Source organism: Prosopis cineraria, unplaced genomic scaffold (assembly GCF_029017545.1).
Source record: "Prosopis cineraria cultivar Desert tree isolate PC_DT_omini unplaced genomic scaffold, ASM2901754v1 PC3, whole genome shotgun sequence".
Classification (NCBI taxonomy): Eukaryota; Viridiplantae; Streptophyta; class Magnoliopsida; order Fabales; family Fabaceae; genus Prosopis; species Prosopis cineraria.
In genome coordinates this window covers 5,346,575-5,362,737 of record NW_026555334.1, presented here as the reverse complement: position 1 = coordinate 5,362,737, position 16,163 = coordinate 5,346,575, and the positions used below count along the sequence as shown (strand labels likewise).

Here is a 16,163-nt window from a genome sequence, read left to right as displayed (position 1 = left end):
CTTCATGATTATTAAGAAAATATTAATTATTATTTTAAAATTTGTAAAAAATTGTTGACGTTCCAATTTCACTGTTTATTAAAATTAATAATTAATATTATAGAAAGTATATCTAGAACGGAGGGGGGATATTGGAAAAAGAATTAATTATTACACCTTTGCCTTATATTGAAGACCAAATAAGCATGCATTTTGGAACAAAAATTATATAAAAGAATAAAATTATTAAAATACATTTATTTTTCGTTTATATTTTTTGTCACCAAAACTTGGTTTACTTTTATTTATTTCACAAGAAAATTCTCGGAAATTATGCAGAATTGTTTCCAAGAAAGCGGGGGTTGGTGAGAGTTGAAATTTGAAACTCTGGAAGAAAATTTAAAGGAAAAAATGACAATTAAGGACCAATGAAAATAAGGAATAACAATTGAGATGTTGAATTATTCCAAATCATTGACCAAGGTGTTATTTAATGACCCAACTCATAAAACCAGTACTAAGTGTAATGTTCTATTCCGATGGAGAGAAAACTTAATAAAAAATAAAGAAAAAAAATAACTTTTATCTTATTTAGATGAGAAGACTTGAAAAGAAAATTAAAAATAAAAAACGGGTCAGGCAAAATTCGAATGAAGAAGATCGTAAAAAATTCACCAATGCGCACTGAATTGCAGACTTGGGAGCTGGGGCACAATTTAGTAATTACTTACTATGGGGGGTATTTTAGTTAAAAGGAAAAAATAACTATAGAAAAGGGCCATGGTGCTTAAATTCAATTTCAGGATTTGGTGATCCTGCATAATTATTACTTATTTTCTCATGTCTTTAATTGTAATTTCTCCTGAATTCAAAAGGCACGCGTTAAAAAGAGGAAAAATGTATTGTCAACTAGTGTGGGCATTGCAAAAACAACAGGGGCTCTATGTATTCACACAGAATTAAATTTTTTAAAAAACTTTACTGATATTTTATTTTATTTTTTAAGATTATGAGTATCATCTCACAACAGTGAAGATTGATATAGGAGTTCAACCTTCAATTACTTGTTTAAAGAAGGAGATTCAATTGCCAACTCATGCTAATGTGAGTTCGGTGATATATTATTTTTTGTTACATAACAATAACATTGTTCAAAATATATATAATATAAGGAGAATTTCATGTTAGGATCATTCTTAATTAAAAATTAAGATCAAATAAATATGAAAATACATGTCAGGATGTTAAGATTGGGATGAAAATAATTTTGTAAAACAAATAACTAAAGGGCCCTCGACAGAAATGAAAAAAGAGAATATGAATTACTATTTAACATAACTTCTTAATTGCATAAAATGAGTTGTTAAATCATTTACATTATTTGCTAAATTCATAATTATTAAACTATGCATTTTTATAATTACAAAACCAAAGATCAATATTATAATTACTAAGTAATAAAACTTTCAAAAGCATAAAGAATAAGAGAAGACTTAGATTTAATTGATATATTTATTTATTTTTTATATATTAATGTGAAAACTATTGGAGGCAAAATCACATTTTAAATTGTAAGAAAGCATCATATTAAAACTTATCATGAGCTAATAAGTCCTAAAACTTCATTGTCAAACAGTTGAATTGCATTTGTATTTAACAGTCTAGTTCACGCTTGTTTTGGATAGAGCACATTTGTGACAGTCCCTCATGCTTTAATGTAATTCACGCTTGTCACTTAGTGATTTACGCTTGAATGAATTTATATACTTAATTTCTTTTAAACTTGACTTAGAAAGCCTTAAGCCTAAACAAACACTTTAAATTTATTTCAGTAATGATTCAAGCGCGTTTCACATTCCAAATAACACATTTCCAATACATTGTGAGGGACTAAATTGCAACGAGTTATAATTAAGGGATTGAGTTACAAGTAAGTTAAAAGTTAAATGATTAAAATATTAATTTTTTTCTTAATTTTCTACTTAAACTAAAACAGAAAAAGTATAATTTAATAAAAATTTACATTTTTATTATTTTATTCAAAATGCAAAATTATTAGTTATTAATTTTCTTACATTATTTGTTAATTTACCATTATAAGTTATAAATTACATAACTTGACCTGTCAATAATCATACAATGTTTACATATTAGCTATTCAATTACAAATAACAACATTAGTTGTTAATTTGCTAACTTTACTTGTTAATTTACTAATATTAATTATAGATTATAAAATTTGTTAATAATTTATAATTAATGTTAGTAAATTAATAAGTAAAGTTAGCAAATTAACAATTGATGTTGTTGCTTGTCTAACAAAGTAATATTTTATAACTCATATTGATAAATTAATAAGTAAAATAAAAAAATTAATAACTAGTAATGCTTTATCTCAGACAAAATTAACGAATGAACAAGTGCTTTGATTTTTTATTATTAAAATTATTTTTACTTCAATCCTCCTAGACCAAACTAAAATTTCAATTTTTTTAGTCAAAATTGCCACATATTCTAATTCCAAATAAAGTTATAATTAATCTCAATAAATGACAAATTAGGGGCTTGTTTGATTTTTGTTCTCATTTTTATTTTTAAAAACTATTTTGTAATACAATTTTTTAAATTATTTTTTTAAAAAATGAAATAAAATTCATTTGGTTATATAAATTTAAAACTAATTTTAAAATTAAAAAATAAATTAATAATAATGGTTATAGACAGTTAATGATAATGATTAATAATAAAAATTGGTTAAGATAACTAGTCAAATTTAGTGTATTTTAAAAACAAGAAAAATAAAATAAAAACAACTTAAAATTTTTTCTATTTTATGAAAACAGTTAAATAAAACACTCTTATCAAACAAAATTTTAATTTTTTTTATTTTTAAAAATAACAAACAGTTTTCAGAGATTGAAAACAAACAATCCCTAAATGATGACAAGTTGTACTTTTTAGTGAAGTGCTCTATATATTTCCAACTTAAAATTTTAAGTTAACCATGGTATTTTTTTGTAGATCTATATAATAGGTTATTTTTTTATCTATAGAAAAAATATTCATTAATTTTTATAGTCTTATTAGACTTCATTTTTAGTTCCTTTAGTTTTTTTTTTCAATGTTTTCATAACATTGAAACTATAAAGATTTGAGTGACAAACATTTCTTAATCTTATTAAAATTATTAAAATTAAAAATACTAAAAAAAACTATAAAAACTAAACACAAACTTGAAGAGCTCCTAAGACTAAATTTGTATGATTAAATGTAGATGATTCTGTGAGTAACAATAGTCAAAGCAATTGTGGAGGAGTTTTGCATGACTGTAAAGCAAAGTTGATATGAGGATTTAGTTGTAGACTCTCTACAATCCCCATCACTATGGATGAGTTATTAGGTCTTATTTATAGGCTTAACTTTTGTTGGTCCAAAGGCTGTAGAAAGATAGAGGTTTTCATGGATAGCATTAGATTAATCTTCTTACTCATGAAAGTGACATTGTTCATCCATTTCATGATATCATCGAGGAAGCTCATTCTTTTTTTGTCTCCATCAAAATTGGTTCATTTTTGTTAATTTTATATTTCGGGAGTCAAATCTTTTGACTAACCTCTTAGTTAAATGGTCCCTTAAATCTAATAGAGTCTTTTGTCTCTTTGATCAAAAGCCATCTTTTATAACATAGATGGAGTTTGATGAAAAAAAAATTGTTTAAGCTTTTGTTTTGTTTGTAGCTGGTTGTAATTAGTGTTCAGACTTTATTTAGAAAAAAATTATAAAAAATCGATGATAGATGGAAAAATAAATAAATAAATTATTATGTTTTTATATTTTTTTAATTTCAAATTAAGCCTCTATGATTTATTTTATTTTAATTAATTTCTTATAATTTGATGACTGTTAGATTTATTAATTTGTGGAAGTTAAAATTCTTGAATTTTTTCTTTCGAAAATGAAATTTAGAACTTTATTATTTTTATTAGAATATTATATAATTTTATAATTAATTATAGAAAAAATTGATCTTTTAGTCCTCCAACTTTTAATTCACTTGTAACTCAATCTTTCAATTATAACTCGCTTATAACTCAATTCTTCAACTTTTGAACCATTTATAAATTAGTCCCTGAAATTTTTTTAATTTTTTTTTCATATTAGCGTATATCTCATATCAATGAGCAAGAGGAAGATATTTTAGAATGATATATGAGCATTTTTTATCCCTCTTATTTGATAAGAAATTTTTAAAAAAAGTTAAAAAATTAAGACCAAAAGTATAGGTGAATCAAAATTGAAAAATTGAGTCGCAGTGAATTATAGTTAAGAGATTGAGTCGTAATGAGTTATAATTGAGAGATTGAGTTACAAGTGAGTTAAAAATTGAATGATTAAAAGATTAATTTTTTCTTAATTATATAAATTCTGAGTTATAACTCAGAATCTATATAATTAAATTATGTCTTCTAAGTAATATATATATATATATATATAACTTTTAATAAAAAATTACTAAAAGTATAAATATTTTATTAAATGAATTTTTTTTCTAAAAGCACTTAATCAAATTTTGAAAAACTTCAATTTTTTTAAGAAATTTAATTATTTATTAATAATTTTAATTTTCAGAAATTAATATATATCAAATTATAAGATATGATTAAAATAAAAGAAATTATAAGAATATAATTTAAAATTTAACAAAATCGTCGCCGTTAGGTAGGCGCGACTCTATCAATGTCAAAAGAAGCAATGTCTTTCTTACAGTGAACGTTGAAAAAGCTTTCACGTTTATTGGCTATTGGCCACACACACACACATACACACATTGTATCATTTGTAATTAGATTAAATTGCTTATGGCTAATTTATTTCGAAGATTATCATGCCGTCGATTGTTGGATGTTTTGGACTTCAAGGAATTATTTGAACAAGTAACAGTCTAATCCATCGAGATTTGACTTTTCGTGTATTTTCACCATAAAAGTGTCGGATCAGTGCAGGAAGACTTGCCATTGCCGCTGCTTGCTTTGCTGGGCTGCGTTCTTCTGCAACCGTTGGTCCGCAAGCATTCTGAGGTTTGACCCTTTCCTTTCTTCATCTGTGAATCATGCTTATGCTTCTTACTCTGTATCATTGAATCATCAGAAAACTTGGGGTGGTGCTCGTGTTTATGTTTCCATGTCGTTTTCGTGGTTGCTGTTCGCTTTAATTGTAATGCTGCTAAATGCATGGGCTTTGTTCATTCGTTTCTTTTTTATCATACCAACCATAGATGTATATACGTGTTCCGCGATTTCTTAGTATTTACTGGGCGATTGAAGTAAGGGCACCTATGATTAGGATTAGTGATAGAGTACTCATGTTTTCAGCGACGACAATTTGTTTGTTGATTAATGGGTCTATTTAGTTTCCTGGTTTCACTAGATGATTTTGCAGCTGTTATGCAATGATGTCAGACTTCAATATATATATATATATATATTTAATAAAAGTATCATACTTCAATGTTCCATCGTTAACTCTTTGCTTGGCATAGGGAAGATGGTTGAAGATGATTTTGTGGAAGAATATCAGGAAGTTTACGAGTCTTCAAACATCAAGGTAGAGTGTATGCTTCAGAAAACATGTAGTTAGTAAGCAATTTATTTGCCCAAAGAAAAGTAAAACCTAAGGTTTAGTTGGTACTTCTTTCATACGACGGTCATAGTCCTGATGCTTTTTTTTTTTTTTAATTTTTTTTGTATTTGAGCAATACAAAGTATTGCCTAAAGAACTTTACCTGAGTCTTCTTCTTTGTAACATTTTAGAAAGTTTGACTCTTTTCATGATACAACAATGGAACTTGTGCTTGTTATATATCTACCTTTTATGGCGTGCATAAACTTTTGTATTACTTTTTTAGATCAAATAGACTCAGGAAATGTTTGAGGCCATCCTCTTAAGCGACACTCAGGATTTTGAAATTGAAGAGATAATCATGACTGCTACAATATATGTCTGCTAATGTGTTAATTAGATGTAGTTTCCTGGTAATCAATCAGCAAAATCTATGAATAATTTTCTCTTCAGCCAATGGTACGTATAATTCTCCTATCCAACCTTCTGAGAGTAATGAGCAAGTATTGCTTTTAAACGTGGGAGATTAATTCTTCATTTTAAAACCTTTTTTGCATTTAAATTGACGATTATCCTTTCTGAAAGCTTTTAATAATTTTTTAATGAAGTGACTTTACAGCCAATAAACCTGCGAGGAGGGGTGATTAACATAATTAAAAAGTGTATAGCATTGTTACTTTTGAAATTAGGCATTAATAGGAAGACGTGTTATTTTTGTAGTCAACAATTCCAAGTATGAAGTCGAAACTAGTAATTCTGGCAATTTTAACATGTTTATAATCTAGTTGATTCTGTTGGATAAGTTAAATTTGAAAAATCGCTTTTGCCAGTTCTTCCAAAGATTCAGCTAAAGACTGCACAACTTTCCCTATGTTTGATGACTTGAGCGCTAACAAAGATTCTTTTCTAAACATCTTTTGTATGTTAAATTAAGGTTGAACCGTGGAAGCCGGCAGCACTTACCTGGCAGCGGAAATTAAACTCTGAAGGAAATTTTCCACTGGAGTTCACCTTAACTTTAAAGGAGACACTTCATATGGTAAGTTTATGAGTGAGATAATGTTATTATCACCCTTTTATCTTTTTCTTCTTTCCTTTCCTTTTTTTAAAATATCTTAGAAGTCCCCTTTAAGTCTATTTTTGCCTTTGTGGTCAGAGTTCAGTCTGTAACTGTTTGTATAATGAACGAATCCCACTTGGTCATCTCATCTAGAAAACAGAAAACTTTAGGCATGGACTTAAAAGCCAGCAAGCTTAACTTGTCAGGAATAATAACTGGAACATATGCTGGCATTCTCTATTCTACAGCATCCTCACAAAGTGTCCAGATAGGTTGTCATCTTCAGGGCAAAACCTTAAAAAATCCTAAATCTCTATCTTTATTTCTTTGGATATATATTAGCATGAAATATTTTGCTGCTTTGTTATATAATCTGCATTGTTATAGAAACATAATCCTAACCTTGAATTTGTCAACGGATAGGTATAGTATATTTTAATTATTAGAAACATTTGTGGATTTGTAAACACAAAAATCATTAGATCATTATTTGATTTGTCAGCTTCCTATTGGTTATCGGATATGGCGCCATGTTCAAGAAGAAGCTGCTAGAGGAAGAGTAAATCTGCCTTTACCAAGGAATTTCCTTCTTACATTAATTCTTGGTAGTGAACTTTCCATCTGAATACCTTTCTTTAACCCTTTCCCTTTTTGTGTCTCTATCATTCTTACAGGGAGTGCTTATTGATCCTTTTGCCAAACGTCATGTAACATCTCATCACGGTGTTCCATTAGGTGGTATTGGGTAGGTTTTGACTTTTTTGTGAGTTATAATTAATTTGTTTTGTTGCTTAAGCCAAGAGATAAACATAAGATCTTACTTAATCAACCAGTCCTATGATATATGAGCATTCACTGGTATTTTTAGCCCTCTAGGTTATGAATTTAGATTATGCATTCTTTTATGTGTCATTAAAACAAGAAGTATGCCTATTGTTCCTAGAAAATGATTTTTAATTTGTAAACTATTGGGATGCTTGTGTGCTGTATTTAAGTAAAGAATACTGATAGGGGAAGTATTTGTTCATACTTAGTCATAACCAATCTTATAATCACATGCTTTAAGTCAGATGTAAACCAAGTCATGAAAATCATTCAGGGTTCTAATTTAGTCATTAGAACCATCAATATTATTTTCTTGATTTGAATCTGTCCCAGATGATCATTTAATCATTTTTCTACTTGATGTTATATGCAACTTTTATCGTTGACAAACTGGTCTGCAGTGGAGGAAGCATTGGAAGGAGTTACAGGGGTGAATTTCAGCGTTTGCAGCTGTTCCCCAGAATATGTGAAGAGAAGCCAATTTTAGCTAATCAATTTTCTGTAAGTTTCATCAGCCCATCTTGTGCAAATGCTCTATCTTTATGAATTTTGAATTCTAAATCTGGAATGCCTGACAAATTTCCAGCATTTCTGTGATAAGTGTGTTATGTTTATGAAATACAGTTCCCTCTTTTTTTTTCCCCCCTTATATGTTGAAGTCTGATTCCAGGATTAATCTTGTGTGGAGTTCGAGCATGTTAACAACAGTTTATTTGATAAGAAATAGACATTCATGATGAACATGTTCCAGTACTTCCTACTGTTAATTATATGCCATCTTTTGACATGATTGAGATTATTATGTCAGGTTTTTGTCTCGCGTTCAAATGGTGAAAAATACTCAAGTGTACTATATCCAGGAAAGCCAGATAGTTTGAAGTAAGCCTTTGCCATGTCCCTTTTGATCTTGTAATTTATATTTCTTGGTAACCACATTACTTTAATGAGTTGGATCTTTTATGAATGCCTTGAATTTTATTTAAAGAGAGACATAACCAATGGGACCAATTTACTAAATTTTATGTTCCTAAGCAGAGAAAGTCCAGTTTCAGGAATTGGATTGTGGGACTGGAATCTGAATGGACAAAATTCTACATATCATGCGTTGTATCCAAGGGCCTGGACAGTATATGAGGGTAAGCTAGAAAACATAGTATGCTTCCAAGTCTATCACGTTATTTTCATGAATAATAATGAGTCTGACACTGATCATTCGCACTTTCAAATGCAGAACCAGACCCCTTGTTAAGAATAGTTTGTCGTCAGATTTCACCTGTCATACCTCACAATTATAAGGAGAGTAGCTATCCTGTATCAGTTTTTACTTTCACGGTTAGCTATTATCTCCTTAAAATCTTCTTTTGCATGGAATATGATACATTCAGATTTAATAATGAGCAGTTGATTTTGTTCAATTCAGCTGAATAATTTTGGCAAAACATCAGCAGATGTCACCCTGCTTTTCACATGGGCTGTAAGTTATGCTTTTTGTCTGCTGTTACAGTTAGTTGCAGTCACTTTTCAATAGTTTATTCTTGTCCCGAGGCACTGAGTGCAAACAATAAGGTTATTTAAAGAACAAAATGAATGTAAGGGAAAACGCTTCATATCATTTGTTGTTTCTGTGTTCATTCAGAATTCTGTTGGAGGACTTTCTGAATCTACAGGTTATCACACAAATACGAAAATGATGTGAGAAAATTTTCACTAGGTCTACCTATTTTTTATGAAGATACTTCCATTTCATTCCTTATTTTTTTTCATTGCTTACCTATTGTTTATTCTAACATGCAAGATATTCTATTCTGCTAGGATGAATGATGGGGTGCATGGGGTGCTTCTTCATCACATGTAAGTTTAAGTTGTTACTCTTTTTTTAAGTGAAGGAAGAAAAGAAAAACAAATCTGGAATTTGTCATGCATTTAATTTATACGGTCTAAATTGTAGGACTGCAAACGGGCAGCCTCCAGTCACATTTGCAATTGCAGCAGAAGAAACTGAACATGTTCATGTCTCAGAATGTCCTGTTTTTGTCATATCTGGTGCTTATGATGGGATCTCAGCTAACGATATGTGGCAAGAAATTAAAAAGGTGAAGGACATACTGTGCAATGTACCATTGGAAAATCTTGGTTATTTCACTAGTCATTTAAACCTGCTATCTTCTTGCAGATAAAATAATTTTCATCACTTTTGGTGATTACATTCATTTCTTAATTTTTTTTTTCCCATGAGCAACTTTATTGTTGTCACTTTTTTGGAATTTGTTAACATGGAATCAAGTATCATACTATTAACAGGAAATCTCCTGATTTTTCAGCTACGGCTAATGACTCCCTCAAAAAATTCTGTAGGCTCTGTGATAGTTATGATTTTCTTCTAGAATTTACGTGTCATGTGTGCATGTGTCAGAGAGGGCAGTTAGCATGTAAGCATTTATATTTTTGTTTCAGAATATTTCCAAATGACTGAATTGGGGTGCTTTTTATTCTTTTAGCAAGGGTCCTTTGATCGTCTGAGTTTTCCTGAAGCACCTGTACCTACAGAATCAGGATCATCTATCGGAGCAGCAATTGCAGCTACTTTAAAAATTCCACCAGATGCACAACGCACTGTCACATTTTCATTGGCATGGAACTGCCCTGAAGTGAAGTTTCCTAGTGGAAGGACTTATTACAGGTTGGTCATAGAACGGTTGCTAGGAAGAATTTTAATGTGAAAAATTGTGCACAACTGATGAGGTTTTTTAACAGGCGTTACACTAAATTCTATGGTACTAATAGAGATTTTGCAGCAGATATTGCACATGATGCCATTCTTGGTACATTTATTTGCCGAACTACTTTGAATTGCTTTTCTAATATCTGGGTTTATACGTGTATACATATGGATTTAAAGTGTGATGTAGTAATATGAATAGAGTTTTGCTTGACGTTAAATTTAGATGTATTTCCCAATTAACATTCAGAAATACCTTATTTGTAAGTGTAGTTCCTTGTTAAGTTTCTTCAACCTTTTTATTGAATTGATGCCACAGGGCATAGCCAATGGGAGGCCCAGATAGAAGCATGGCAAAGACCAATTCTTGAGGACAAGAGGTTTCCTGAATGGTAAGCCTGCATGCATCATTCAGCATCTGCACCTACAGGCAAACACTGAAGTTTTCAAAGAATTTTCTGCAGGTATCCAATCACCCTTTTTAACGAGTTGTACTACCTAAATTCTGGGGGGACAATTTGGACAGGTATTTGCAATCCATATGAAATGCTCCATTCATTCTGCCACCTAAGTAGCTGAAGTTATTTTTCCTTTATTATCTTGCAAGCGCTAGATATTTAATTATCATTGTCCCTAGTCTTCATAATTTCTTTTCTTTGGCAGATGGTTCACCTCCAGTGCATAGCCTGACCAGCTTAGGAGGGAGAAAATTTTCCCTGGACCGGAATAGATCAAATTCAGGGGAAAATAATCATATATCAAATCAAAATGATACTGCCATTAACATTCTTGAAAGTTTTAGTTCAGTAGCTGAGCAAATTCACACTTCTCATGCATCAAATTCTGCATTAGGAGTGAAGCTGCTCCAAGATGGGGAAGAAAACGTTGGTCAATTCCTTTATCTCGAAGGCATTGAATATCAGATGTGGAATACCTATGACGTTCACTTCTATTCATCTTTTGCACTAGTCATGCTCTTTCCTAAACTTGAACTCAGCATCCAAAGAGACTTTGCTGCAGCAGTAATGATGCATGATCCTGTAAAGATGAAACTTCTAGAAAATGGCGTGTGGGTTCCAAAAAAGGTTCTTGGTGCTGTTCCTCATGATATTGGAATCAATGATCCGTGGTTTGAAGTAAATGGCTATAATATCTATAACACAGATAGGTGGAAAGACCTGAATCCTAAATTTGTTCTCCAGATTTATAGGGATGTGGTTGCCACTGGTGATAAAAAGTTTGCACATGCTGTTTGGCCATCTGTTTATGTTGCAATGGCTTATATGGACCAATTTGACAAGGATGGTGATGGAATGATTGAGAATGAAGGCTTCCCTGATCAAACTTATGACACATGGTCTGTGTCTGGTGTAAGTGCATATAGTGGTGGACTATGGCTGGCTGCACTATTGGCAGCATCAGCCTTGGCACGTGAAATTGGTGACAAGGGTTCTGAAGATTATTTCTGGTTTAATTTTCAGAAAGCTAAAGTTGCATATGAAAAATTATGGAATGGCTCTTACTTCAATTATGACAGTAGCGGAGGATCTTCGAGTTCATCCATTCAAGCTGATCAATTAGCTGGACAATGGTCTGTATTTTGTCTTTCGGAAACTATATCCTCTTGCATGAGCCTCGCCTGCTTCAATAGCAATTTTAAAACTATTTTTTATTGTTGCCATGGTTGATTTTACCACTTGAACTCTTCTCTTGTCAATTTGAATTTGATTTTTTGGCCAACCAATTTAATTTGAGTTAGAATCCAAGTACGTGATCAAGCTGTTGTGTTTATGTATCTTTATAGTTTAAAGTATAAGTTTGTGTAACATAATGAAAAAGAAAAGGTGTTAAAAAATCGGATCATTGTGAGACATATTGAGGATTTGGCTCTGGTGAAGGTTTGATGGCATGGGAGAATTCACTTGTTAAATTTTACCTCGTCTCATACAAAAATGGACATTTAGCAGAAGAAACTGAAAGCATCTAACCAATGCTGATATAACAAGATTTGAGTGATTTGAGTTTTTGAACCCAGGGTTCATCCTCAGGTGTTGCGTATGTGGTTATTATTCCTTCACAGTATTTAAGATTATTCTTTGCTTTTTTGCAGGTATGCTAGAGCATGTGGTCTTCCACCAATTGTTGATTCAAACAAAGCTAGAAGTGCACTTCAAATGGTATATAATTATAATGTTATGAAAGTAAAGGATGGGAAACGGGGTGCTGTAAATGGGATGTTGCCTGATGGAAAAGTTGACATGTCATCGATGCAATCCAGAGAAATATGGTCAGGGGTCACATACGCTGTAGCTGCAGCAATGATCCAGGAAGATATGATTGATATGGCTTTTCAAACTGCAAGTGGAGTATATGAAACTGCATGGTCTGACCATGGACTTGGGTAAGCATATTTTTCTGTCATCCTAAAAGCATTTTTCTTGTTTTGATATGTGAAGAAGTGTAAATTTGAACCAAGACTTTCTGTTAACTATCTATATATCTAATGATGTACTAATTAGTACAAATAATGTTCCGTTGAAGGCTGGTGCCTGAGCTACTGAGCTAGGTTGTGAAATTTGGTTTGCTTGAGTAGTTGGAAATTTCCTGCCATTTATTTTATTTTTCAAACAAATTTTCCTTCCATCTGTTGCCAAATTTAGGCTTTTGCTTTTATGTGCCTCCACTTCTTAAATCCCCCTCCACTTAAGGTGATAGCCATATGATCCCCCCTCCCCAATTTTCATTTCTTGTTTTCCAATATTAACTATTGAAAGACATTATCATTAAAGATAAAATGTTCCCAAAACACTAAGGTCCTGTTTGATTGCTAGAAAGGTATGAAATGGAATGAATTGAAAAAATAAAGGAACAAATAAGATTATCAAAATGTGGAGGGGATGGTTGAGCCATATTTATAATAGAAAAAGATAATTTAGTTCATGAAATTGAGAGTCATGATTTATGAGGTTTTGGAGAGTGTGATGATTTCCACATTTGTAGCATATAGTACTAATTTTTATCATGCTTGCCGTGAAGGGAAAGGGTGATTTAGTTCACTTTTATTTTGATTTTTCCAATTCATTCCATTCCTTATCTTTTCTAGCAACCAAACGGAATCTAAGTTCTCTAAATTTTTTTGAAGAGCATACACTATTGAATTTGAAGAATCTTGGAATTTATTTTTGCTGACAATGTTAATTGCTAGCACCGTCAGTCATAGGAGATGCAGAAACTTGAGATTGAAACTTTGTAATTTGATATAATCATGAAGACAAACAATTATGATGATTGATCAAATCTTTTATAGTCTAGATAATTGTAGGCTTCTCAACAAATTATTACTTCAAAATGAAGCCCTGACACTGTTTCTCCTTTAACTTGTTGGAATGTTGGATTCTGAACAAGTTAGAATTGTCTGAGCATGAACAGGGCATATGACAATCTCAATGACTTGTTATCTTAATATTTGGGCCTGAAATAAGTCCTTTCTTAAATTTTAGTGCTTAAGTTTGGTTTCAGAATTTCATTTCCTGTGTAAATTATAGTTGACTCTTGTGATTTGGCCAATAATTCAAGTGTCCTCGTTATGATTCAATGTGCATAATTTAGCCCATTGTGATTTGTTATGTTACTACATTAATTTTCTATCCAAATTTTAACAGAAATAGATAAGTTTAATGTTCAAGTCTGTTCTACTTGTAGTGGTAAAATGTTATTGTCGGGGCTAATTAGATGGTTTCAATTTCTAAACGTCAACTTAATCATTATTTAGTATATTTAAATGACCAAGAAAAATTATGGGTATGATATGATTTAGGCGATAAAATTCTTCATTGATCAAATAATGACTTATTGTTTTCTCTTAAAATAAAACCAAACAAATCACTTGGTGGTTAAATGGGAATGGAACGAACCATAGAGGTGTTGAATGACACTTTAAACTACTGAGAAAAAGCTAGTTCTGGGTCAAACTACGTGGGATTCACCTGTTTTTTATCCTTATTGCTATGAAGATGCTTGTTTCATGTAATTTTTTCATATCCCATGTAGGGTCCTTCTGTATAGCTATTCTTTTCAAACTAGAGGTGTTGAATGATACCTTTTCAACTACCGAGAAAAAGCTAATTCCGGGTCAAACTACATGAGATCAACTGTCATTTACCGTTATTACTATGAAGATGTGTTCTGTTTCACGTAATTTTTTCATATCTCCCTGAGGTTCTTCTGTTTGATCAATTATAGCTGTAAACATATGCCTCGGTGGTTAATGACAAGCTTTAAACTACTGAGAAGAAGCTAATTTTTGGTCAAATTATTGGGTATTCAACTGTCATTTATCCTTATTACTACGAACATAGGTTCCATTTCGTAAGCCTTTTTTTTTTTTTTTCCAATATCTCGTTGAGGTCCTTCAGTTCTATCTTTTTGATCAGTTATAGCTATTCTTGTCAAACTTGTCACTTGGGGTTTAGTTTGCAATGAAATGGTAAAACATAGAGCCATTGAATGGCACACTTAAAACTACTGAGAAAAGGCTGATTTCGGGTCAAACTACATGGAATTCAACTGTCATTTACACTTAATTATTATGATTTGTTCTGTTTCATCCCCCCCCCCAAAACCAATATCTGATTGAAGTCCTTCTGTTTGATCAATTGTAGATATTCTTTTCAAACTCCTGAAGCCTGGACCACTAAAGATGAGTACAGATCTCTGTGTTACATGCGCCCTTTAGCCATATGGGCAATGCAATGGGCATTGTCAAGAACAAAGCAAATGCACTATGATGGTAAATCTGATAAGAAAGAAAATGCATTGTCTAGATACTATGATGATGGTTTCTCAAGAGTTGCTCACCTCTTAAAGGTGAAAGAGGAGGCATCACCCAGGAGTCTGTTTCAGGTTATATTTGATTACACTTGCAAGAGGATGCTGTAAGCATGGCTCCAATCCATTTCATTGGCTTCTTTGTACCATGTATATTGATTGGGAATGATCCTGCCTTGTCTTGGTGGTAAAATGATCTTCATTTTGAGTAAATCTGACCTTTTATTAATTTGGATAGTTTAGATCTGTTCAGAATTTTTTTTTAAATTTTTTGATGAATGAATAAATCATCCAAATTAATTAGGAGGTCAAACTTGTCTCAATATGAGGCATTTTTTCTGTTACAAAAAAAAAAAAGACATGTCTACACATTGTTTTTATATCATTATAACCTTATTGGGTCATTTTATTGAAGTTATCCCATTTGTTTGATGGCATGTACCACATTGCACATCATTGTGATAGTAATGCAATTATAAGCGTAATTGGTTCGGGTGTGAAAGATGGCTTTTTTCCTTCTTTGAGTTTGATTTATATATAAATTAATAGTTAATGATAGTTCATTTATTTATGCTGCATAAAGAACACAAGAAAAGGAGTTTCCTTATTAAGCAGAATCAAAGGAGAAATTATTTTTCGTGACTAAAATATTCACTCAATTAAACCCCCCTTCCCCCAACACACAAGTCACTTTCTAAAGAATTTTGTGCTCCTAAATATAGTTTATAAATGACTTATAATGAGGACTTGAAAGAGTATATATTTTGAAATATGGTTAAGTACTAAATTTTTTTATTGGAGACAATTTTATTTGAAGCATGATCAAGTATTAAATGTGGGCACTTTTTTAATGAGAATTCAAACTTTAATTTATCATGTTACGAAAGACTAGTGTCATGAGTCCCACATTGAGGAACCTCACAAGTAATATAAGGTTTGTAAGTTCAATGGGCTTTTTCATCCAATAAGCAAGTTTGTTGGGTGGTGGTTCCATTCTCCTTTAGATTTATGGTCTTGGAAAAGGCCTTCTGCAGTCACGAAAAGGGTTTGGTGGTTCCATTCTCCTTTAGGTTCCATTCTAATCAGTCACAGTCGAGTGAAGTGCCATAAAGTGAAAGCCATTAAAATTATAGG

General features: G+C 31.3%; 1 protein-coding gene across 3 annotated transcripts; it reads left to right on the top strand.

The window, feature by feature from the left end:
- The first annotated feature begins 4,788 nt into the window (after nucleotides 1–4,788).
- Nucleotides 4,789–15,258, top strand: LOC129306351 (uncharacterized). Of its 3 annotated transcripts, none has more exons than XM_054946903.1 (20): nucleotides 4,789–5,057; nucleotides 5,524–5,583; nucleotides 6,533–6,637; nucleotides 7,161–7,217; nucleotides 7,333–7,403; nucleotides 7,885–7,984; nucleotides 8,292–8,362; nucleotides 8,519–8,619; nucleotides 8,715–8,815; nucleotides 8,904–8,957; nucleotides 9,120–9,175; nucleotides 9,296–9,334; nucleotides 9,432–9,576; nucleotides 9,982–10,163; nucleotides 10,238–10,305; nucleotides 10,522–10,594; nucleotides 10,667–10,728; nucleotides 10,866–11,793; nucleotides 12,313–12,603; nucleotides 14,864–15,258. In XM_054946903.1, exons 2-20 carry the CDS (start codon nucleotides 5,524–5,526, stop codon nucleotides 15,138–15,140), a joined length of 2,841 nt encoding a protein of 946 aa, XP_054802878.1. In that variant the 5' UTR covers nucleotides 4,789–5,057; the 3' UTR covers nucleotides 15,141–15,258. The 3 variants fall into 3 exon arrangements, with proteins under 3 accessions (XP_054802878.1, XP_054802877.1, XP_054802879.1); XM_054946902.1 differs by having other exon boundaries at nucleotides 5,519–5,583; XM_054946904.1 differs by lacking the exons at nucleotides 4,789–5,057; nucleotides 5,524–5,583; nucleotides 6,533–6,637; ... (5 more) ...; nucleotides 8,715–8,815; nucleotides 8,904–8,957 and having other exon boundaries at nucleotides 9,279–9,334.
- Nucleotides 15,259–16,163: the final 905 nt, after the last annotated feature.